This window comes from Oryctolagus cuniculus, chromosome 11, assembly GCF_051225735.1.
Source record: "Oryctolagus cuniculus isolate XC-2025 breed Fujian yellow rabbit chromosome 11, ASM5122573v1, whole genome shotgun sequence".
In the NCBI taxonomy this organism is placed as follows: domain Eukaryota; kingdom Metazoa; phylum Chordata; class Mammalia; order Lagomorpha; family Leporidae; genus Oryctolagus; species Oryctolagus cuniculus.
In genome coordinates, this window is record NC_142877.1 from 42,438,847 (window position 1) to 42,464,239 (window position 25,393).

The window sequence follows — 25,393 nt, forward strand, 5'->3', positions numbered from 1 at the left end:
GGATGTCTCTGGGCCCCAAGGCAGAGCAGAAGCCCCCACGTGGTCCCACGGAGGCGAGAGGGAGCTGGGCTGTGTGTGACGCCAACTCCTGCCTGCTCACAGCAGGGCAGCAGATCCTCAACACAACACTAGCGGGCAGAGCGGCCTGCAGCTGCTTGGACACGGCGCGCAGGTGCACACACTGGAAGTGGGAGGGGCCAGAGCCTGAGGGTGGAGACCACGCCCGGCCAGTACCACAGGTCCCCCACACTGGGCAACCCACACAGCCACACTGGGAAGGCAAGCCTGGCATTGGCAGCTCAGAGAGGTGAGGCCACAGGCACAGCTCCGGAGTGGGATATTTCCAGTACCCCCAGAACCCCCCAAAGGGAGAGCTAAAAAAAAAAAAAAAAAAAAAAAAAACACCATTTTCTTTTTTCGTATCTGTATTTCCTGAGCTCAAGCAGTTGACAGAGGAGAGCTTAATCAAGACAGTGCTCCATGAAATCGCTTTGTAAACTGCAGACACACTACAGACAGCAGGCTCCCCACACCCCAGACACGCCCCAGGGGGCCACTCCTCTGCCCATGCCTGGTTCATTAAGTGCTGTGCAGTGACCAACCCGCCCCTAGCACAGCTCGCGGGAAAACGCACACAAACGGTGGCCCATGAGTTTGTGTGCTGGGCTCCTGTGACCACACCCAGGGAGTCACGGTTACCTTTTTGTACCTGTCCTTGGCTGCACTGATGTCATCCTGCAGGAACTGGGCTTCGATCTGAAGGCGCAGGTTATGCAGCAGGGCCTCGTCTGCTTCCTGCGAGGACAAAGGGTGGCGTCCTGGGCACCCGGACCGCGGCAGCAGTGCTGCCACAGAGGCGGAAACTCGGCCAGCGTGTGAGCACCCAGGGAAACACAGGTCCTGGGGCAGATGTGCAGCCCAGCGGCTCAGACGCCCGTGTCCAGGACCTGAGTCCAAGTCCCAGCTCCAGCTCCTGACTCCGGCTTCCTGCTAATGGAGAGCCTGGAGGGCAGTAGGAGGTGGCCCAGGTGGTCGGGAAGGGGTTGGGTCTCTACACATCCTGGAACAAGCTGCCAGCTCCCAGCTTCCTCCTGGTCCTATTCTGGCCATTAGAAGCATCTGGGGGAGTGAACCAGCAAACAGAAGGTCTCTCTCTCTCTCTCTCTCTCAACTAAATAATAAATCTAAAAAAATTAAAATATTAGAGTGTAGGTATATTTACTTACCCAAATAACCTTAACATTTAAATGTGCTCTAAATCATCATCGAGTTGAGTTCCTAAGATTAAACAGGAAAATAGGCTTCCTTTAATTCTGAACTGGTATTGTATTGCACTGTATTGTTGAAAAGCAGAGTTGCGGAGAGAGAGCACCCTTCCATACACTGGTTCACTCCCCAAATGCCCACAACAGCCAGGGCTGGGCTGGGCCAAAGCTGGGAGCCCGGAGCACCATCCAGGTCTCCCATGTGGGTGGCAGGTGTTTGGATCATCTTCTGTTACCTCTGAGATCCAGTGGAAAGCTGGATTGAAAGCACCGTAGCTGGTACTCAATCCGGCACCCCCAACACGGGATGCTGGTACCCCAAACAACAGCTTAACCCACTGTGCCACAATGCCTACCCCAAAACCTGTATTGCAATAGTTCTCTCCCAGGACTGTTGACGCGCACTCAGAGAACTGTTCCTGTGCTGTGATGTCTGGAATAGACAAAAGTACTCCAGAGTGTCCAGTGCAGTACTGCAGGTGAGCATCCCTGCCCCCACTCACCTCACACACTGCCACCTGCCCAGTGGCAATACCTGAGGCTTTGACAAGGGGACTTTTACTGCTTTTTACTGAATAAGCATGATGAATATTAGTAATGGCTTCCTATGAATAAAGGTGGATACAGGGCTTGGCTAAAAATGCTTTAATATATATACATATATATATATATTAAAGATGTATTCATTTGAATGGCAGAGTGACAGAGAGAGACGGGCGGGGGTGGGGGCAGAGATCTTCTACCTGCTGGGTCCCTGAGTGCTGCTTCTGGGGACTCCCAGTTCTGCGTGAGCCGGGATTGGCCCATGTGGGTCACAGGGCCATCACCTCCCTTAACAGCAGAACCACAATGATGAGAAGGAAAAGCCAGGAGGCAGTGGTTCAACCCCAGGGATGGGGTCTCCCTCGGACAGAGGCATGGCTAACTCTGGGGCCACAGAGAAGGAGAGCTGGGCACAGACCTGGAGCCAGCCCCTCCGAGTGTGGCTGCCTCTCCTCTGCCCCTCTGCAGCTGGCTAGGGACAGGACAGAATGGCGAATTCTAATCATCTTCATTTGTACACAAAACCCCGCCATGACTGACCCACCGTTACGGGAGCCGAAAGATGGAAACTGGGCTTCAAGGACACTTTGTGTTGCTGCTTCTAAAAGGGAGCAGACATTCAAGGTTTTAGAAAGAGAGGGTCGGGGCCAGCACTGTGGCACAGTGGATAAAGCCACTGCCTGCAGTGCCGGCATCCCATATGGACGCCGGTTCGAGACCCGGCTGCTCCACTTCCTGCCCAGCTCTCTGCTATGGCCCGGGAAAGCAGTAGAAGATGGCCCAAGTCCTCGGGCCCCAGCACCTGCATGGGAGACCCGGAAGAAGCTCCTGGCTCCTGGCTTCGGATTGGCACAGCTCCGGCCATTGAGGCCATTTGGGGAGTGAACAGCAGATGGAAGCCCTCTCTCTCTCTTTCTCTCTCTCTCTCTCTCAGCCTCTGCCTCTCTTTTACTCTGCCAAGAAGGGAAGAAAGAGAAGGTTGTTGGACCTGCAACTTCATTTAAGCCACAGCTGCCATCCTTCAAAGCATCCCACGCAAGCAATGTCCAGTAGCAAAGATGCTCTTCGTGGAGGGCAACCACAGGCACTCTCCCCACGGGGGCCTTTCAGACCACTCCAGGGAACCCTAGGGCTCAGCAAGAACAGCTCAAAACCAAGAGTCAAAACTAACCTCTACAGATGGGGAAACTGAGCCAGACAGTCCAGGGGGTAAAAGAAGATGAGAGAAGTGGAGTCCATCTTGGGCTTCTCCATACCAGTCACGGACTGGGTGCTGAGCCCTGCACCCATCCCTCCGGGGGTGTCTGCCACTCCTCCCCACCTCCCTCTTAGAGTGATGCCAGAGCTGCCCTCCCAGGTCCCATCAGTCAAGTCTGCAAACTGCTCAGGATGATGATAGAAGGCGGCTCAATTATGTGTCCCCAGAACAGGGATCACGCAGACGCTGGTGCAAGCACACGGTCTGGCTCTGCTGACAGTCACCTGACAATCAGCCCCCAAAGCCCCCAGAGCGCCAAGGGTGAGTGGGCACCGCTGGAATGTGCAGCTGCTGTGCTGTGGAGGAGAATTGGTTTTGGACCTGTTCTCTTTTGTTTGCGTTAGAACTCGGAAAATGTGTGGACGCTTGAGTTTTCATTATGCTTTGGATGCTGTCAGCTGAATTTTCAAAAGCTTTACCCACGGGAGCATCTAGATTTTACCAAATGGAGCTTCTGGGTCAACAGTTTAATTTTAGAAAACATTCCAGCCCTGACAGTGGGTATGTTCCAGATCTAGACCAGTGGTTCTCAAAGTGTGGGCCCTGGACCACACCACCAGGGAACTCACTAGAAACGCAAACACCAGTCCAGCAGATCCCAGATGTACCGGATCAGGCTTCCGGGGGCTGGGACCCGGGAATCTGTGTTCAGCACAGCCTCCAGATAACACTGACGCACACTGAAGTTCAGAGTCACTGGCCTAAGCTATTTACAGCCAATTGAGAAAGAGGCTGAAGAAATAAAGAGAATTCCATGAACCTTAGAAAACCAGCCTTGCCTACCTGTTCACAGTGAATCTGGAAACTCCCTTAAGAACCCAACTACTAAAGAACGGGTATTCTAGTTCAAGAAGATTTCTAGCTAGCTAGGATTGAACTAAAAAACTCTTCTCCTTCATTTTAAAATTCTTGGAATTTTAAAGAAAAAAAAGGATGGGTGAGAGTAAAACCTTAAAGTTTGCTCTTTATAGTTCCTTAAGCAAATTCAGGTGTTACTGGGGGCCATCTCTCCATCTGTATATATTTAGAGACAATGAGTTGTAGTCAAACTGCAACATTTCAGTGTCCCCTGACATTCTTAACTATTCAAAGGCTGAAAATGTGAACGCCTTTGGCCATTACGTAGGTGAGGGAATTCATTCTGCATAGCAAAAATGCATAGCACAGAGCGGCTTGCTTTAGCTCATCTGGCTGTTAAAAACACGGGCGCTCAGATCTGGAGGATCAAGTCCACGGGCAGCATCAGCACATGGCAGTTGAATGAAAGCAGCAGTCCACACTCTCACTCATCGTGATGCTTTCCAGGCAGGTTTCAAAGGCCATGTCCATGATGTCCCATGGCCACAGCCTGGGATGAACGGAGCCCATCTGCCAGTGAGACCAAAGCAAGTGGACATGGAGACTGAATTGAGAGCCAAACCCTTGATCCAAAGACCTACCAGCCACAACCACTGAGACGGGCAGACAAGATCTGAATTCTCTCCATTCTTCTCATCTGTTGACCTCAATGGACAGAGAGTCCAGTGGTCACCTGGCCAACCCTTGAGGCACAGAATGTTCCAGAAGATTGGGTACAGGTGCTTATGTTGGAGACAGTCCCCGAAAGCACAGGCAAGGGAGAGGAAGTGACACAGGGCAGGGAACAAAGCCAGCAGGTGGTCCGCGAGAAGGTTCTCATTGTGGACAGCTGCGGGGTGCGGTCTTGCCTCTGGGACTGAGTGGAGCTCACCTCTGAGTTGTCATAATGACAAGGTAAGGCAGCTGGGGAACTTATCTACCTACTCCTGCCCCTCAACAGCTGAAGGTGGCCCCTGGGGTGTTAAGAGTTGGCACATCTGGGCTCTGTGCCCCTTGTGAGTCCTGAGAGTCCATGGCACAGCCAGAGAGATGCAGGAAGCCATCATGGTGCCCAGCATGACTGGGTGACTGCTAGGGTGCACCAGGGGATATGGCAGAGAACCAACCAGGGCCAAGGGACCATCTCTTACCAAGAGACTTCAGCTTTGGGTCTAAGAGACACAGATTCTCTGACTGTTCTCAGGTAGAGAATAAGCCATGGACACAAAACATGTGCACCTGCCACAGATGGGCCATGGGGCTCCAAAGTCATTTAACCTCACCAAGGGCGAATTTCCTCACTGGCAAAGAGGAGCTGACCATGTCATCTCTAGGGACAAAGCCTGCCCCACCAAAAACCAAAGGTAACTTTCCAAGGCTCCCATGAGCCAGTGCAAGGACCTCCCCACATGTGCAAGCTGCACTCATGACTTCCACTATATCCAGGTATCACTTGCACTATCGTGGACTCAATTTTACTTTTATTTGCTTACAAAGGAACTTTTCAATGTTACCTGCTGTAAATAATCATAAAAAATTCACAACCCTAAAAATCTGTTCCTCCACACACCACATCTAAAATCATCTCCCTTTCAAGGGTTATGCAGCCCACACAGCAAAGCAAACTGAGCATGTGTGCTCTGTAAGTGCTCTGTAACAGGGCCTGGCCTTGTGGCACAGGGGTTTAAGCCTCCACCTGCCATGTTGGCATCTCATATGAGCGCCGGTTCAAGTCCCAGCTGCTCCACTTTCAGTCCAGCTCCCTGCTAATGCACCTGAGAAAGCAGCGGAAGACAGCCTGAGTGCTTGGATCCCTGCACATATGTGGGAGACCTTGATGAGCTCCAGGCTCCTGGCTTTGGCCTGGCCCATCCCCAGCTGCTGCAGCCATCTGGGGAGTGAACCAGCGGATGGAAGACCTCTCTGTCTTTGTCTCTTTCCCTCTCTCGGTAACTCTGCCTTTCAAATAAACAAATCAATTTTTAAAAAGTGCTCTGTAATTATAACCATGACCATGAAGTGAGCACCACCAGACAGCAGGTCACGAACATTACATCATTTAATTGTCACTAGGCATGTGGACACAGTTCTACTCCTGTGGGAAGGGTCTCTTATTGTTCCAGTTTCACAGACGAGGCAGCTGAAGCTCACAAAGACAGCAGTAGTGCGAGGATCCTATTAGCAGGCCACACTCCTCTTTCTACGCACAGCTCACCAGTGGGCAGAAGTGTCTCGTCCTGGACTCAGGGAGCAGTCATGCGAATTTCCTGTGCTGAGCCTCACCTGAGTTCTTGGTAGCAGCTTTGCCTGCAACCTGCATAATATTCTTGCAGGGCTGACCCTGCACAGATTTACGCCCCATGCCATAGCTGTTTTGAACGCATGGTGGAAGGGTGGGACATCTTTTCCTCATTTTTCATTACACTATTTCTATTTTCCTACTGAGAATATGTATTGTTTTTGTAATAAGAGAAAAACAGCAGAAGGTTCCGGGGCCCTGTTCTCTCTCTCTTCTCTGTCTTTGAACACTGCCCAAGATGGCTCCGTGTAAGTGCCAACCTGAGAAGTCGGGCCAAAGGCCTGCTTACAACGAGAACAAATACTCACAGGAACACGATTTGGGGAGGGTTTGGGGAAGGTATGAACTGGCACCTGCAGGAAGGTGGTGATGACCCTCTGTCCCTGAGGGCAGGCGTCTCTGGACAAAATAGTGATCCCATCTGGCCAATGGGGACTGCCACCACAGACAAGAATGGGATGAGCTACAGACATGGGCAGAACAGCCGGGCGATGATGGAGGCTAAGACCGGACTCTCAGCGCCAGCTTCCAACAGGCTGGGGGCCAGCGGCTGAGCCTGGCTCCCTGCTGTCTCCATGCTTATGTCAAGAGGGCTCACAGAGCCTTCCAGCAGGGAGACCTTCGCAGTTCCTATCAGCTGACCTGCGTAACCAGGGCCAACACCACCATCCACAGAAGCATCCTGGTCTGGCCAGCACATTACAGAGAAGGGGGCCCTGTAACGCAGGCTATACCAACAAAGCAAAATTTGGCTTCCCAGATTCTAGTCCTGGTGTCCCCACTAGAATAATCTCCCACACAGAGCCCGCACAAAAATGGGAGACGAAAAACACCCTGAGCTGGTCTGAAAGAATTCTGAAGCCTACTTGGGCAGAACAGGGACCAGTTTGGGGGCCTCGTCAGTAATGATGATGAGGTCAGGTGCATTGGGAGAGGGACCCAAGTGCCCTAAATAAGCAACCCTCCAACTAAACAGTCTGCAGGGGTCCTGGCGCTCTGACAACCTGTCCCCGAGTGATGAGGAAAACACAATGCTTCATGCTATTTGCCATCCCAGGTTCTGTCCACCCCTGGTCGTCCAAGGTTACTCTGCTGTCCGGGAGGAGAGTTCTCAATCGATCCACATGGTGATGGAGGAAGCTGCACCTGCAAAGCGGAGCTTCACCCAACCCAGCAGGACTGGAAGCAAAGAATCCCTGGTGCCCCCATGTTGTTACTGTTCATGTCCCAAGAAGAGGGAGCTTGAGGACAATGAAATATCTTCCTGGGACCCGCATTGTGGCACAGCAGGTTAAGCCGCCACCTGCAACACCAGCATCACATACGGGCGCTGGTTTGAATCCCGGATGCTTCACTTCCAATCCAGTTCCCTGGGGAAGCAGCAGAAGATGGCCCAAGTGCTTGGACCCCTGGCACCTACGTGGGAGACCTGGATGGAGTTCCTGGTTCCTGGCTTGGCCAGCACAACCCTAGCCATTGTAGCCATTTAGAGAGCAAACCAGTGGGTGGAAGATCTCTTTCTCTCTCTCTGTCTCTCCCTCTTTCTCTGTAACTCTGCCTTTCAAATCAATAAGTTTTTGAATAAATAATTAATTTCTTCTCTGCTGTCTCAACACTTCCCCTTGGAGCAGCCATCTCATGACTCTTAGCCATGGAAGAGGGGTCTCACTGCCTCCAAACGACCATGGCCAACGTGAGCTCCTTCTAAGCTTGGTGTCTGGGATCAGCGTGTGTGAGTGTTGGCCGTTAGCTGGCCCCTGCAATGCTGGCTTGCTCTGATGGCCCAGCACAACCAGGCAGCTTCAGAGCTGATGTGTATCCTGTGGCAGAGAGGTGTGTGTGGGTTCACTCACAAAGATTCAGTTGAAATTAGAGAGTCCAGAAAGAGGGTGACGAGGCGAGAAATGGGCGAGTCGCAGTGAAACACGAAGAGACGTGTGTGAAACCATAGCTTCCGCCATTCAGTGCAACACTAAGGAAGCTGCTTCCGCCCCAGGTGTGCCCAGCTCACCTTGTTCAGCCGTTCGAGCATTTCTTTCAGCAGCAGTTGGCACTCACATTCATTTTCATACCTGCAAATTGGATGCACAGATGAGAGTCGGGTGGCTTCTGTGACTTCCCAAGTGCAGACCACACACTCAGCGTCAAACCCTGCCTGACCTGCGTGCCACGCCCTCTGCTTCAAGGAGAGGGTCTGAACCACAGGCCAGCAGCTGATGCTGCACCTGTGAGCCCACCGCCTCCCGATTCTTTTCATACCACAGAGCATGCACAAAGTGGTAACGTTTGCACCTGGCGTGGGGTAACGGGGAGTGGAAAATGGAACAGGAGTCTGCCAGCCTGGGGGACCCAACAACCCCCAACCGGCAGTCACCCAGCCACCCAGGGATGAGGGACTTCTATCCTGGTGCACCTGTAACCCGAGTGCAGCAACAGCACAAGGCTAGGAAGGTTGCCACACACAGTCCACCACAAACACCATGACCCTGACCTTATGAGGATCCCCTATGATATTTTGATATGTGTAATGTGTCCATTTTTCTGGATTAAGTCATTTAATCCTCACAACAGGCTACAAGACAGCAGTTTTGTTACTGCTGTGTGGAAGATGGGAAATTGAGGTTGAGAAATTTGCCCAAGTCCTTGGATGGATGCTCCCAGCCCTGTGCCTGATCCTGTGCATCACTCCTGTCCAGTAACGGCTCCTCTGGGCAGGCTGGGGGTGCCCTCAACCTCTGCCAGAGGCCAGCTGGTACCTAACCACCCCACGCTCCACAGTGCACTCAGCCTTGGCTGCCCGCCCTTCCCCGCCTCACTCCCTCACTCTCCCCACCAACGTGCCCCAGCTCATCTCACAAAAGCAACTCACCCTCCAATCCCTGCCTCCAGCTTAGCTTCTGGAGGACTCCTAACTAAGACACAGAGGGGAGCAGGACTCACCCTCGAATCCGACACCAAAAACTGTGCTCTGGTGACTCCACACACTGTCTGTGTATGGCAGGAAGACCCTCTCCCTCAATTTAAACATACACAAGATTCATAGAGCAGAGGCTAGAAGCAGGTGTATTTTTTTCTCCTAATCAATTTCTTCCTGGACTTTTAGACAATGATGGGGATCAAGGAAGCAGAGGCTCCAGACATTATTCTGCTCAGAGTAGGGACTTCCCGCTGCAGGAATGTCACCCTTAAAGAAAAACAGAGGTGGCCCCTTCCCAAATGACCCCTCTCTGTGTTCCCTGTAAGCTTCCCCCCAGTATCCCATCTTGCCTTTTTCTTGGTAAACTACATTTCCCAGCTTTCCTTGCAGCCAAGAGTGGCCATGTGACTGAGTCCTGACCAATGGGGTAGAAACAAAAGTCCGTGTGGCAGCTTCCAGAGAAGGGAGGAGCACTTTGGCTCTCTGCATCCCTTTCCCAACCTGCAGCCTGGAACATGCGTGTTGCCTTCTTGAAGCCCAGACACAGCCTTCTGGGTCTCAAGCCATCACAGAGGACCCCTATCAACTGCTCACCCAGACCTTACCCAAGACAGAAACAAACTCCCATCCTGGGTAAGCTGAGGTGTCACGTTGGGGTCTCTGTTTTGTTTTTGGTTTTTTGGTTTTTTGTTTTGTTTTGTTTTGTTTTGTTTTGGTGGTGGTGTGCAATTAGTAGTACTCAATACATTCACAATACTGTGCAGCCATTACCACCATCCATCTCCATAACTCTTCCTAATGCAAAACTAAAACTCTGTGCCCCTTAAATGCCAATCCCCCTCCCTCCACCTCTGGCATCCACCATTCTGCTATCTGTCTCCACGATTCTGACAGCACAGAAGTGGAATTACAAGGTATTTGCCCTTTTGTGACTCACTTCTTTCACTTAGCATAAGGTTCTCAAAGTTCATCCAAGTGGTAGCATATGTCAGAATTTCTTTTCTAAAACTGTTCTATTACTTTTATTTATTTGAGAGGCAGAAAGACAGGCAGACAAAGGGAGAAAAAGACAGGCAGACTGACAGAGCTTGCATCCACTGGTTCACTCCCCAAATGCCTGTAACATCTGGAGCTGGGCCAGGTTGAAGCTGGGAGCCAGGAAATCAATCTTGGTCTCCTATAAAAGTGGCCCAACCACTTGCTCCATCACCTGATGCCTCCCAGCATGCATATTAGCAGGAAGCTGGAATTGGCAGCAGAATTTAACCAAACTCAGGCACTCCAATATGGAATGGTGGTGACCCATTAACTTCTAGGCCAAATGCTCACTCCAGAATTTCCTTCCTTTTTCAGACTGAAAAATATCCCACTGTATATTCAACAGCACTTCAAAAAGTTAGTGGTAAAATAGAATGGAAAGATAAGTTTATCTTGGGATTCCAGGGGTCCAGCGCTGTGGCTCACCGCGTTAAAGCCTCCATCTGCAGCGCCAGCATCTCATATAGGCTCCGGGTCGAGTCCTGGCTGCTCCATTTCTGATCTAGATCCCTGTTAATGTGCCTGGGAAAGCAGCAGAGGATGGCCCAAGTGCTCCCTGCACCACATGGGAGACCTAGAAGAAGCTCCTGGCTCCTGGCAATGGCCTGGCCCAGTCCTGGCTGTTGCAACCATTTGGGGAATGAACCAGCAGATGGAAGATCTCTCTATCTCTGTCTCTCGTTCTCTCTCTCTGTAACTCAGCATTTCAAATAAATAAATAGATCTTGAAAAATAAGTTTATTTTGGTGTAAAAAATTTAAACCTGTGTATATAATGGAATTTTTAAAAGTTCATGGAAATGCATATTATGAAAAAAATCTATGCATGGATTTCAAAAATTTTTTGCACCAAAATAAATAGATCCTTTAACTCCGCTTTTTCTACTAACTCTTTTTCTAAAAAGAGAACTTTTTGAGTACTCTTATATATTCCAAGATTTGTTTCTCCATTTATCTACTAAAATGTGAGTTGCTCCACATTTTAGCTAGCATGCATAACATTGTTTGAACACACAAATACAAACATCTCTTCAAAATCCTGTTTCTGGGGCCGGCGATGTGGCATAGCAGGTAAAGCCACTGCCTGCAGTGCCGGCATCCCATATGGGCGCAGGTTCAAGTCCCAGCTGCTACACTTCCAATTCAACTCTCTACTATGGCCTGGGAAATCAGTAGAAAATGGCCCAAGCCCTTGGACCCCTGCATCCATGTGGGAGACCCGGAAGAAGTTCCTGGTTCCTGGCTTCAGATCGGCCCAGCTCCAGCTGTAGCAGGCAATTGGGGAGTGAGCCAGCGGGTGGAAGACCTCTCTCTCTCTCTCTCTCTCTCTCGCTCTCGCTCTCGCTCTCGCTCTCTCGCTCTCTCTCCCCCTGCCTCTCCTCTCTCTGTGTAACTCTGACTTTCAAATAAATAAATCTTAAAAAAAAATCCTGCTTTCAATTCCTCTGGGTCACATACACAGAGGTAGAATTGCTGGGTCACACAACAGAGCCAGACATTATTTTGTTAATGACTAATTAGATTTGAGAATAAAGCTGTCAACAAAATTTAACTTTCTGATTGCCCTTTCCTGCTAGAAATACCTAAAGAGTTTCTGTAGATTAAAATGTGCTTGATAATCAACACCTTAACAGGGTATCATGGGTACTTTTAATGCTGTTAAGGGCAGTCTAGATACCATACTGAAGAGAAGGATTTCGCTAAGAATTCATACATTTGTACAAGTTAATTCATAAAGTGAAACAAGCACTTTGGCTTCTATTAACTGTTTCACATAAATTATTTTTGCTGCTCAGCAATTTGGATAATTGACTCTACTCACCAGTGCATTTGGGGAGTTTTATTTGTTTTTACTTAGTGTTTTACTTCACCTTTGACGTACTAAAGACCTGATGGTGAAATTATTCAACTACCAGGCAGATGAGAATCAGCTCAGGCCTGCAGTCCAGGCTCTGTGCACCTCCCGTTTCCCAAATCATTTGCTCCAGGTCTTGGCTACTCACTAACTCACCTCCGCAACCGGAAACCAAAGTTAGGAGGAGGGGTACACACGGATGTGGAGGGTGTGGTTTTCACAGCAACATTCAAATTTCACTGCTCCAGTCAAAATGGCAAAACTTCTCCAAGGAGGCAATGGGCGGGATTCAGTTAAAGGGAATTTGAAAGTAAATCACAGAGTCTGAAGGAACAGCCTCCACAAGGGGCAAATGACAGTACTTCAAAGAGTTTGTGGGAAACATGGAATTAAACGATAAATGTATTTTACTGGAAAACATGCCTTAAAATTGATGCACAGTTTTTTCATAATATATATTTTCTATGAACTACTTGAAGAACTCCTCATATGCATTGATTTCAAAATGCTTTTGCACCAGAATAAATTTAATATCTTAATCACATTGCCAAACATCTGCCCCATAATTCATATAATTTTTAACTGAAGAAATATCTGATATGGTTAAACAATTTTTAAATAAAAATCATAAAGGACTGATGCTGTGACTCAGCACATTAAGCTGCTGCTTGTGGTGCCCACATCCTATTTCAGAGTGCTGTGTCAAGTCCCAGCTCCACTTCCAATCCAGCTCCTTGCTAATTCACCCAGGAAGACAGCACACACACATGCACACATGCGAGTCACCACTGTCGTCTGCAGGGGGTGAAAAGTAGAAACTTGGGCCCCTACCACCCACTTGGGAGGCCTGGATGAAGCTCCAAGGTCCTGGCTTTGACCCGGCCCAGCCCTGGCCATTGAGGCCATTTGAGGAGTGAACAAGGGCATGGGGGAGCTCTTTGTCTCTCTCACTCTCTCTCCAGCTTTCTCCATCATTTTACCTTTCAAATAAATAAAATACATTTTTTTAAAAAATAAACAAAAGTAAAAATATTTTTAAAAGCTCTCCCATTAAAAGTCTCCCACCCACGTCTGTCATTTGCCTGTTTCTATTTCTTCACCCCCTACAACAACAAGTGTCACTTGCATGTGTGCATGTGTGTGTGTGTGTACATCTCCAGAAATTCTTCTTCCCTATGCAAGCAAAAAAGCTCTATACTCTCCCTTACTTTTTTAAAGAAAAATGAATGATAATAACATGCCATTCCTGCATATACTGTGTATTATTCCACTGCCTGGGTCCTTGTATAACCTGTTTCCTATTAGTGGCCACGTAGGTTGGTTCCAGGCTTTGGCTACTGCAGATTCTGCCTCAGTGCCTACCTCTGCCAGCCTAACTTGGAAAGATGGTGACAAATTGTTAACTCACAGGTAATGCTAACCCAACACTCCCTGTGAGAGGAGAGCCCACGCCCTGCACCAGGGCTTCTTACACCTACAAGTCACCGGGATCTTGGGAAAACACCGATTCTGATTCATGCTCTGGGCCAGACCCAAGAACCCACACTGTAGCAAGCCCCTGGGTGGGGCGGATGCTGCTGCTCCAGCAGACCCCAGCTACTACTTTGAGTAGCGAGACCCTAGGGGAGGCACCAGGAAACATTATTCCCAGTGTCAGCATTTCCTTCACCTGAACTCCAGTCCCACGGCAGCAACCCCCTGGCTGAGAGGACCCTAACCCAAACCCTACATTTTCTGAGCCCCAGTCTCCTCTTAGGTTAAATGCATGAGAGAAGGAGATTAGATAACGCGGACACAACTCAAAACCATGATGCTGAGCCAAAGCACTCAGCCGCAGAAGCTTGTACGTCTGTGGAATTCTAGAAAAAAAAAAAAAGCAAAATGAACGTCCGATGACAGAAATCAGAACACTAGGTGCCGCCGTTTTGGGAAGAGGGGAACTGACCGGGAAAGCCAGCTGTCGTGGAGGTATCTTGCACGTTTGGGCGGTTACATAGCCATATGCATTTGTGACAAGTCACGGAACTACGCTTTGAAACTCTGCGTGTTTTATTACACGTAAGTTATGCCTCAAGATAAAACTGCTTGGAAAGTAAAATGGTACCATTTCCTACAAACTGTGATGAGCCATCAGAACGGACGCTGGGGTTCAGGAAGGCGCCACATGGCACGGATGAGGCCATCTGTCGCCAGGGGACCAGAGACTGGCCCCACCGCCCCGGCCCCACGCCACGGGGACGCTCCCCCACTACACACACCCTGCCTCGGTGTCCCGCCACGGCCGCCGCTTACTTGCTGCGGAACTCGTCGAGCGCGCGCTGCGCCTCTGCGCCCTGGCGCTCCAGCCGGCCGCGCTCGGCAGCCAGGTCCCGGGCGCGCTGGCGGTTGCCCTCCACGTAGCGCGCGAGGGCGTCCTCCGGGCCCGCCAGCTGGCCCAGGCGCTGGAAGGCGTCCAGTTGCCGCCGCAGCCCGGCGTGCCGCTGCTCGAGCGCCCGGGCCCGCTGGATGTGGGCGGCCACACGCTCGCCGAGGCCCTGCAGCGCCGCCAGGCTGGGCGGCGCGCCCCGGCCCTCGTCGGCCGGCCGTTCGGGCGCCTCGTCGGCGCGCTCATACTGCTCCTGGCGGGTCTGGAAGACGTAGCTGCGCCGGTACATGGTGGCTGTGGTGCGAGGGAGCGCCACGCTGGCTCTCCGGGAGCCCCGCGCCGAGCCAGCAGCCGCTAAATAAACCCGGGCGGGCCCCGGCGCGCCGCTGGCAGCTTCCAGAGCCTGTCAGCCGCTGAGCCGCACGCGGCGCCCGGCGGGGCCGAACAAAAGCGCAGCCGCTCGCTTTGTGCACGGGATTAGCGGCCCATACAGCGCGGGGCCGGAGAGGCAGCACGGGGCAGTGCAGGGTTTTGTCCCGGGGTGGCGAGGGCCTGGGGCTTTGTGACTGAACGGAGGGTCAGGGGGGACAGGAAAGGAGCGGCATTTGCTTTGGTCCACTGGGGCTGTGAAGAAGGCGAGCCTGTTGCACTTGGCGTCTCTCAAGAGCCCAAGGCCCCTGGATTTGTTCCTTCCCTGTCAGTCACACTCTTCCCTTCCCTGAATTTTCTGAGGATGCCATCCTTTTCTAACCGGTTCAGCGATTCCTTTTCAAAATGATAATGCGCCGTGTAGGAGCCCACTCGGTATTCGGGATCTGAACCGTGGGTGCAGAACAAAATGGCGCGTCGGGGCCGGTGCAAGCAATTCCTCACTAGGACTTGTGCCTACTCCTGAGGAAGCTGCGAGAACCCGGATAGGGTGCACGGTTCTGTGGTTACGCTGTCACTCCAGCTCTCCTGGGTTTTGACACCCTTCCCTGAGTGGAAGAAACAGAGCACTACCCATGACGTGGCTGTAATGGGTTCTTCGAACTTGGGAAAAATCTTTCCAGCCTGCAGAGTTCCTAGCTTGGTTGACTCTCCAGTAGAAGAGATATGGCTACCCTAGGCTTTAATTTTTGTTATGGAAGTAGCGGATGGATTTTGATGACAGGCTTTGAAATGTGTATGCAGGTGCACACATAGCATTAACAGCTAGGTTTTGACAAATTTTAAGGTAAATTGTGTTGCAGAAAGAAATGGATATGTTTGCTCCTGAATAGAAGTATTTTGTCATATCTCTGATTTTAAAAATCATTATCCAAAGGGTTGTTTTCTTAAAAATAAGGATTAGCAGTGCCATCTAATTACCTCTTAAATGGGTTGCACTTAATTATAGTACAAATTAGTTATAGTGATCAAAGGGAGAGAAAGAAAATTACACAGATCTGCATGGAATTTGTAATTACTCTGAAAAGCCTGCAGAACAATGGATTCAGTCTGGAATACGGTGATATAAAATCTTCCACTGTGCTGCTGGTGTAGTTATTGTTCTATTTTCTTAAACCATTTAAAAATAGATTTTGTGTTCAAACCTGAGTGTTTTTGAAGGAACACATACCCTGTGCCGGTGGCATGGTAATTTGATTTCAGGCTTCCCAGAGAGCAAGACAAAAAACATAAGAGGAAGAGCTATAAGTCATTCATTTCTTTTGACATCATATAGCAGTCAGATATTGGGACACAACAAACTGTCCCCAAAGCCATGTGTCATGCAGTGACCAGCAGTATCAGTCATGACACTCGCAGGTGCGCAGGGGTTGGATGGCTCTCCTGCCAGCTGCAGGTCTTTGGATCCGCAGAGGCAGCTCTGTTCCAAAGGCCCTCAGCCTCTGAGCAAGCAATGACAGAGGCACAGGAGCAAGCCTAGCCACACAAGAACGTCTCTGGCCGTGGTTTGCATCTTGTCTGTGCCACTGGTCAAAGCAAATCACAGGGGCCACAGGCAGAGTCTGAAGGAATGACTCAGCCTGAAGGCGTAGCAAGGATGAGTTTTACCCTGTTACATTGGGGTGAAGGCCAAGCCTTACCCTGTTACACTGGGGTGAAGGGTGAGTCTTACCCTATTACATTGGAATGAAGAATTGGAACTGGGCTGGTGCTGAGGCATAGCAGGCTAAACCTGCAGCAGGGAGCATCCCAAATGGGCACCAGTTCATATCTCAGATGCTCCTCTTCCAATCCGTTAAGCCTTGGATAGCAGTGGAAGATGGTCCAAGTCTTTGGGCCCCTGCACCCACATGGTTGACCCAGAGGGAGCTCCTGGTTCCTAGCTTTGGATTGGCCCAGCTCTGGCCGTTGCAGCCATTTGGGGAGTGAACCAGTGGATAGAAAACCTCTCTCTCTGTCTTTCCCTCTCTCTGTCTATAACTCTATCTCTCAAATAAATAAATAAAATCTTTAAAAAAAATTTTAGAAACAGAATTGGGACCAACAAATCTATCTACCCCATTTGAGAAAAACATATCCCAGAAACATGATACAAGAAAAACTATTTCAGTGCAATGCAGTGGGACAAACAGAAAATTATCTACAAATGATGCATAATAGCAGAAAGTTAAATATTGAACAAATCCTTGTCCTCAGGGTGCTAGAGACAAATCTATGCCCAACTAATTAAAGCAAAGCAAAACAAAGCACCTGGGATAAGTTTGATTATAAGAGACCTAAACAAAATGCTGTCATTGTACCAAAGAAGAAACAGTGACACCAGGTGGGACAGAGAAGTCAGAATCCTAGACAGAGAGGAGAGCATCAACCAAGGGGCATGAGAAGCAGCAGAGCGAGCAGTCACACAGTGCACTCCTGCATACTGAGAGCTGCCTTAAGCAGTAGACAGAAAAAGGGTTCCAGAAAGCAAAACTCCCACAGAGGCTGTGGCTTTCCTATGAGTAGCAGAGCAGGGAACCTGGGCACTATCTCTACTCCTCACAAGCCCCACCAAAAACAGCAGCAAAGAATTTTGGTTTGTTTTAGAATAAAGATCCACAAAAGCATGGAAGGAAAGATTACCATGCGCAAGATAGATCAACAAACTTTCAGGAGGTCAAGTAGAGATTGGTGGTCACTGAGTGTGTCAGTCAGCTTTTCATCATTAATGACAAATAACTTGACACAGGTACTCAGGAGGAAATTCAGTAAGCTCCCTGTGGGAGGTTCTGGGGCATGGCGCTGGCTTTGGCTCAGTTCTGGTGAGGACCTCAAGGTAGATGGTGCACAGTGATGTGGGGGCAAGGGACAGATCAGGACAAGTAGTCACATCTTGAACCAGGAGCAGAGAGACAGGGGGGACGCAGCCTTGCTCCTGCTGTCACAGTCCTCTCTGGAGAACTCCTGTGTCTCTGCCTCTCCCATCTTCTTCAAGCCCACCCCCAGGGTACCAACGACCTCCTCTAGACCCCACCGCCCAAAGGCAAACCTCAAGCCATGGTAGTGACTGAGCAGAGGGCAGAAAACTGAAACTCAGGCCCCTACAGAGGGGAGTGGAAAGGACATCGAAGAGGTTCATGCCAGAGAATTCCAGAAGAGTTTTAGAGTTGTATTGTGGAGCCTGGCGCTATGGCATGGCAGGTTAAAGCCCTGGCCTGAAACGCCGGCATCCCAGCAGTTCAAGTCCCAGCTGCTCCTCTTCCGATCCAGGTCTCTGCTATCGCCTGGCATAGCAGTGGAAGATGGCCCAAGTCCTTGGGCCCCTGCACCTGTGTGGGAGACCTGGAAGAAGCTCCTGGCTTTGGATCGGCACAGCTCTGGCCATTGCAGCATCTGAGGAGTGAACCAGCAGATGGAAGACTTCTCTCTCTGTCTCTACCTCTCTCTGCAACTCTGTTTTTCAAATAAATAAATAAATCTTAAAAAACAAATCAGACCTCCTACCTGCTTCTTGCACATCTAGGTAGCTACCTAACCCCCATGATGACAGATAACCTGGAAATGATTCTCTTGTGAAACTGAACGAGAGCGATCCTGAGTTCAAGGTCACCAGGCATAGCCATGGGCAGGGAAGAGGCCATATTGAAAAACGAGAGCATTGTGGGAGTAGATCCATGGATCCACATGGAAGGGCGGGCTCTACCTTTCCTATTTCTCATTCACCGATTCACTCCCAGGATGCTGGCCACCTGCCGTACATTTCCCCAGGTTGAAAATTTGGGATTATGAAAGGAATCTGCAGGAAAAAATAACTTCAGAAAATGATTTCAGAGAAAAAGCATCTCCAGAGTTGGAATTTGGAATGTTGATTGATTGGTTTTTAGTCCCAACATGGGTTATGCTTGTGTGGTCCAAAGTTAATTCAAAGAAAGCCATGAATCACTGAGACCCATTTTACACTAAAGATTTTCTCCTTGCAGCATGTAAATCTTCTGCACTTTGCTTTTTCAAAATTTAATGTTTTCCCCCAAAGTATTGATTCTCTAAAATGTATATACATCATGGTATCCTGCTCCCAACTCTTTATGCCATTGAAAATACAGATACTTCTTATGAGAATTTTGCTATAATCGGCCGGCGCCGGGGCTCACTAGGCTAATCCTCCGCCTTACAGCGCCGGCACTCCAGGTTCTAGTCCCGGTCTGGGCGCCGGATTCTGTCCCAGTTGCCCCTCTTCCAGGCCAGCTCTCTGCTGTGGCCAGGGAGGGCAGTGGAGGATGGCCCAAGTGCTTGGGCCCTGCACCCCATGGGAGACCAGAATAAGTACCTGGCTCCTGCCATCGGATCAGCGCGGTGCGCCGGCCGCAGCACGCCAACCGCGGCTGCCATTGGAGGGTGAACCAACGGCAAAGGAAGACCTTTCTCTCTGTCTCTCTCTCTCACTGTCCACTCTGCCTGTCAAAAAATAAAAATAAAATAAAAAATAAAAAAATAGAATTTTGCTATAATCAGTGGAGTTTTCATCTCCTGTGAAAAAAGAGATTGAAAATATGAGAAACTGGAGGGGCCAGCACTGTAGCTTAGAAAACTCTTAGTAAACCTCTGCTTGTGCTGCCGGCATCCCATCCACACGTCGGTTCACATTCCCCTGCTCCTCTTCCGATTCGGCTCTCTGTGGCCTGGGAAAGAGGTAAAAGATGGCCCAGTCCTTGGGCCCCTGCACCCACATGGGAGACCTGGAAGAAGCTTCTGACTCCCTGCTTCGGATCAGCGCAACTCCGGTTGTTGCGGCCATTTGGGGAGTGAACCAGTGAATGGAAGACCTTTCTCTCTGTCTCTCCCTCTCTCTGTCTGTAACTCTACCTCTCAAAGAAATAAATAATAACTTTCAAAAGAAGCAGAAGAAAAAGAAAGTGGAAAGATTAGTTGCCTGGTTTGATTGGTTTATGCTGTGTTTGTGTGTTGCAATTTTGCACCATAACCCATAAAAAAGTATAACTACTATATGTAATCATCAAAACTTTTGTAATAATTATAACATTTTTAAATAATAAATTAGATAATATTCATTTTTAAACAAAAAGGAAAGAGATTAATTCGGGGCATTAACTCTTCTCTGTGAGTGTGGAACCTGCTCTCACGCCTACTTATGACCGGTTATAAACCAACGTAGCTGGGGTTTCCCAGGCACTTGGTTTTCTGAATTTGGACTCCCTAGAAGCAGACCCTGCAGCAAGACTTAAAGCACAAGCACAAGGGTACTTCAAACAGTTGGTGGAAATGGAATTTGGCTTATTTTAGTGCAAAAGGCCTGAAATCCATGGTTTTTTCCTGATGTACATTTTCCAGGAACTTGTTGAAGGCCTTTCCTCACTGAGTGGTGAGGACATGTTCTTAGGCGATTTGTTGCATGAGCATCAATTGCACAAACTTAGATGATACAGTTAATCACTCACGTGGCCTTTGAATGTACTCAGGTGACACAGTGCCCACGGGGCGGACGAGGCTGCTGCTGGTGCAACACAGCGTCCCATTTTTTTTTTTTAATTTTTTTTTTTTTTTTTTTTTTTTTTTGACAGGCAGAGTGGACAGTGAGAGAGAGAGACAGAGAGAAAGGTCTTCCTTTGCCGTTGGTTCACCCTCCAATGGCCGCCGCGGCCGGCGCGCTGCGGCCGGCGCACCGCGCTGATCCGATGGCAGGAGCCAGGAGCCAGGTGCTTTTCCTGGTCTCCCATGGGGTGCAGGGCCCAAGCACCTGGGCCATCCTCCACTGCACTCCCTGGCCACAGCAGAGGGCTGGCCTGGAAGAGGGGCAACCGGGACAGAATCCGGCGCCCCGACCGGGACTAGAACCCGGTGTGCCGGCGCTGCAAGGCGGAGGATTAGCCTAGTGAGCCGCGGCGCCGGCCCTAATTTTTTTTTTTTTTGACAGGCAGAGTGGACAGTGAGAGAGAGACAGAGAGAAAGGTCTTCCTTTGCCGTTGGTTCACCCTCCAATGGCCGCCGCAGCCGGCGTGCTGCAGCCTGCGGCCGGCGTACCGCGCTGATCCGATGGCAGGAGCCAGGTACTTATCCTGGTCTCCCATGGGGTGCAGGGTCCAAGGACTTGGGCCATCCTCCACTGCCCTCCCTGGCCACAGCAGAGAGCTGGCCTGGAAGAGGGGCAACCGGGACAGAATCCGGTGCCCCGACCGGGACTAGAACCCGGTGTGCCGGCGCCGCAAGGTGGAGGATTAGCCTAGTGAGACGCGGCGCCGGCCAGAGCATCCCATTTTTATGGTCAACTCTGTTTTACGAATAGAAGTCGTTCACTAAAACAACGCTAAAGGCTTAGTACAGTGAATACACAACAGCGACGTCATCTCTTACCATCATTACCAGGTACTTGGGATCGTGAAAGCATTTGTGGAAAATGCACAGTCTTTTACTTATTTAAATTTTCTTACTTTCATTTTATTTGAAAGACAGAGAGACAGAGATCTGCCCTCCAATGGTTCACTTCTCAAATGATTGCAAGAGTCAGGGCTGGGCCATGCTGAAGCCAGGAGCCAGGAACTCAATCTGGGACCCCACACGGATGGCTAGGACCCATCATCTGCTGCCTCCCAAGGATGCACATTAACAGGACGCTGGCTTAGGGGTTGAAGAGCCAGGACATCACCCAGGCACTCCCATAAGGAACACAGACATCCGAAGCATTGTCCTAAACCACTGTCCCAAACGCCAGATGGACCTCAACCAAAGGTTTCCAGGAACTTTTACAAGTGTCCCCAAATTATGTACTGTTCATAGTTGTATGTGCTGTATTTACATACTGCCAGCAGTGCAGTGGGTGTATTTACACCAGCATCACCACAAACACATGACTAATGTGTTATGCTGTGACATCACTGGGACGTGAAAAGTTTTGTGTCCCCTTATATCCTTATGGGACCACCAGCATCCATATACTGTGGCACATCCAATGTGGTACATGATCAGAGTTCATCTGCGAGGTGATGCCAGGAAGCACCAGCAGGGAGAAGAGACAGGGATGGCAAAGCCACCTGTCACCAAGCAAGTTAATGTTGTGGGAAAATGGAGATGCAGGTAGACACAGAAAACAGGCGGCTTGGAACTACCCCACCTACTAGGGAAAGGAGTTAGAGGTTCACTCCCTTGCTGATCACAATGGCAGGAGCTGAGCCAATCAGAAGCCAGGAGCTTCTTTCAGGTCTCCCATGTGGGTGCAGGGGCCCGAGGACTTGGGCCATCTTCCACTATTTTCCCAGGCCATAGCAAGGAGCTGGATTGGAATTGGAGCAGCTGGGACTCTGTCACCCATATGGGATGCTGGCACTGCAGGCAGCTCCCATTCTGCCTTTCAAATCAGTCAGTCAATAAATAAGTCTTTTTTAAAAGGGGGAGGGGAGGTGGAGGGGGACAGGCATTGTTGTATAGCAGTTAAGCCACTTCCTGCAGTGCCTGCATCCCATATGGGCACCGATTCGAGTCCTGGCTCCTCTACTTCAGATCCAGCTCCCTGCTAGTGCACTTGGGAAGGCAGTGGCAGATGACCCAAGTGCCTGGGCCCTGCACCAATATGGGAGACCTGGAAGAGGCTCTTGGCTTCTGGCTTAGGCCTAGCCCAGCCCCAGCAGTTGCGACCATTTGGGAAGTGGATGCGCCAGCAGATGGAAGATCTCTGTCTCTCCATGTTTCTCTCTGTAACTCTGCCTTCCAAATAAAAACAAAACAAAACAAAACAAAGAAACAAACAGAAAAAAAAGCCACCATTTTTTAAGTGATAGAGACAGATCCAGAGATTCCTTTACCCCTTCCACACGTGAGGACACAGCAACGCAGCCATCTGTGAATGAGGAAGTGGGCCCTCACCAGACTCTGAACCTGCCACTCATTGATCTTGGACTTTGCTGTCTCCAAAAATGGTAAGTCACACCAGCCTGAGCATACTAAGACAGACGTGTAGTCAGGGTGCCCACAGCAGTTCCTACAACAATTGAAGGAGAACCATTCATAGTTCTGGCATCCCCTATGGAGCCAGTCCCTGTCCTGGTTCCTCTGCTTCCAACGAGGCCCCCTGCCAGCATACCTGGGAGGCACAAGATGATGGCCCAAGTATTTGGGTTCACAGCACCCACATCGGAGACACATATGTAGCTCCTGCCTCCTGCTAACACTTTGATCTCAGACTACTTGCAGCCTCCAGGATTTTAAGGTGCAAATCCCCCAGTCTGTGTTATTCTGTTTGTCAGCCCTAGCAAGCTCCTTGAGGACTCTCACATTCTGATTCTGATTCCTTCCCCAGAACATGCAAAGATCCACCACAAGAGGGCCACACTGCACTGAAGTTGATGCTCATCCCACAGAGGGTGAAAGCAGAGAAGAGGGGTGCAGACGGAGGCACAGATGCACCGCTTGAGGCCTTTCCAGCAACTTGGATCAGCTCCAGAGGCAGATCAGCCTCGGAGAGTTCCACCTCGAGCAAGGTGGTCAACGACCCAGCAGCAAAAGCACAGGCCCCGGGCTCCCAGCAGCCCACTCCTTCAGGCCCCTGTCTCTGAAGACAAACTGCTCAGTGCGACTGGGAGTGATGAGTTAGCATGAGGGTGACAGACACACTCAGAAGCTAGCTGCCTCTCCAGCTGCACACGTGTGCTTCATCTAAAGATGTTCCGGAAAGGGCAGCCTGAGATTCAAACACTGTTAACGTTAAGAGGGCACTGAGGGGCCAGCGCTGTGGCGTAGCAGGTAAAGCCGCCGCCTGCAGTGCTGGCATCCCGTGTGGGCACTGGTTCAAGTCCCAGCTGCTCTACTTCCTGATCCAGCTCCCTGCTATGGCCTGGGAAAGCAGCACAAGATAGCCCAAGTCCTTGGGCCCCTGCACCCACGTGGGAGACCTGGGGGAAGCTCCTGGCTCCAGGCTTTAGATTGGCGCAGCGCTGGCCATTGCGGCCAATTGGGGAGTGAATCATTGGATGGAAGACCTCTCTCTCTCTCTCTCTCTCTCTGCCTCTCCATCTCTCTCTGTGTAACTCTTTCAAATAAATAATAAATTAAAAAAAGAAAAAGAAATTCAAGCCAGTACTTGAAAACCCAAATCTTTCTGACCTAAGTGTTTTCCTTGTCTCTTTCATGGATAGCGCCAAAAAAGGCATTCTAAATACGATGCATGCTGTTGAACTGGACTCTGGACTGGAAAAAAAAAGGCTGGAAGGGACCTTAGTGTGATGACTGGTGACGGTTGATGAGAGATCGTGGATTAGATAATGATATTGTAACATAGTAGAGACACCTAATTTGGTCATTGGTTTTGTAATATATAAGAAAATGACCTGTTCTTAGGAAAGACATATCAGGTTAGGGATGAGGAGGCAACAATATCCAATCTACTCTCTGGTGCAGAAGTTAAATTATATGTATATGCATTTCTATAAAGAAATTATGGGCATTTCACAAATAAACACATAGAATAATAAAGCAAACGGAGCCAACTGTAAATAATTGATGGATCTGTGTAAAGGGAGTAGAGAAGTGCCTTGTATTCCTTGCAACTGTTCTGTAAGTTTGACACTGAAATCAAAGAAAAAGCCACACCCCCAGATTTCGAAGACCTCTGAGAAAACTGTGCTGAGAACAGATGTTTCTTCAAGGTAGCAAAAAAAAAAAAATGTAAAATTTCTCCTGTGATTCACAAGATGGTATCAAGGTCTCAGCACCCAGGGTTTTATTCATAGCTGGGATGAGAGTTTAAATCCTACCACACTGATGTTAATGATTGTAGGGAGTTCGGGACACGCCCGGACTTGCCTGCCTGCACACAGGTTGACGGGGCACAGCCTTAGTCACTGAGACTTTGTCACACTCTGGTTACACAAGGAAAATGGCCACACCCGTGACCTCAGGCCTGTAGAGATAAGTCGTTAACCCAGGAGGCGCCATCCTCTGGACTGAGTTGGAAGAAATCTCTTTCACAGTCATAGTTTCTGTGAATAAAAACCGAGTCATGGGATTTGTATTTTCTGCTCTATACTTCTCTTTGTGACATCCTTAAACAGACCCACCACCACTCACCCGCTGAGTCAGCCTCCGTCTGAACCACGGCCCATTGCACACCCACTCTGCCCTAAAAAGAGCACCTTCCAAACCCTGCTTTTTACCGATTAGGAGATGGATCCCAAAGGACCGGGCACACACATCCAAGGCAGCATTTCTGATGGAGATATATGGGAAATCCTGGCTCCTGGCTTCAGGCTGGCCCAGCCCTGGCTGTTGTCGCATTTGGAGAGTGAACCAAGCAGTTGCAAGATCTCTCTCTCAAACCAGCATTCCAATATGGGATGCAGGCATGCCAAGGAGTAGCTTTACCCACTATGCCACAACGTGTGTTTTCTCTGTCACTATGCCGTTCCAGGAAGGAAACAAACATACCTTTGGGATATCCATTGCTTATATAGGCCCAGGGCCACGTTACTGCTGATATTAATAGGAGCTGTCTGAAATATCTCATAAGACAGCATGTTCTGTCTCCCCAAGTTCATGAACTTCCCAGCTTAGTTTTGAAACTAGGAGAGATGGGGCCGGCACTGTGGCATAGTGGGTTTAAAAT

At 49.8% G+C, this 25,393-nt stretch overlaps 1 protein-coding gene across 2 annotated transcripts in view; it reads right to left on the reverse strand.

The window, feature by feature from the left end:
- Positions 1-25,070, reverse strand: part of BFSP1 (beaded filament structural protein 1) — a 43,643-nt gene extending 18,573 nt beyond the window's left edge. The window contains exons 1-3 of one of the 2 annotated variants that reach the window (XM_089308205.1): positions 24,945-25,070; positions 8,214-8,274; positions 700-795 (exon numbers count right to left, since the gene is read on the reverse strand). In XM_089308205.1, the coding sequence (XP_089164331.1) occupies positions 700-795; positions 8,214-8,234 (117 nt within the window). In that variant the 5' untranslated portion in view covers positions 8,235-8,274; positions 24,945-25,070. Of the gene's footprint in view, positions 1-699; positions 796-8,213; positions 8,275-14,303; positions 14,736-24,944 lie in introns of those variants that run through there. The other variant, XM_008256355.5, reaches the window with a different exon arrangement.
- Positions 25,071-25,393: the final 323 nt, after the last annotated feature.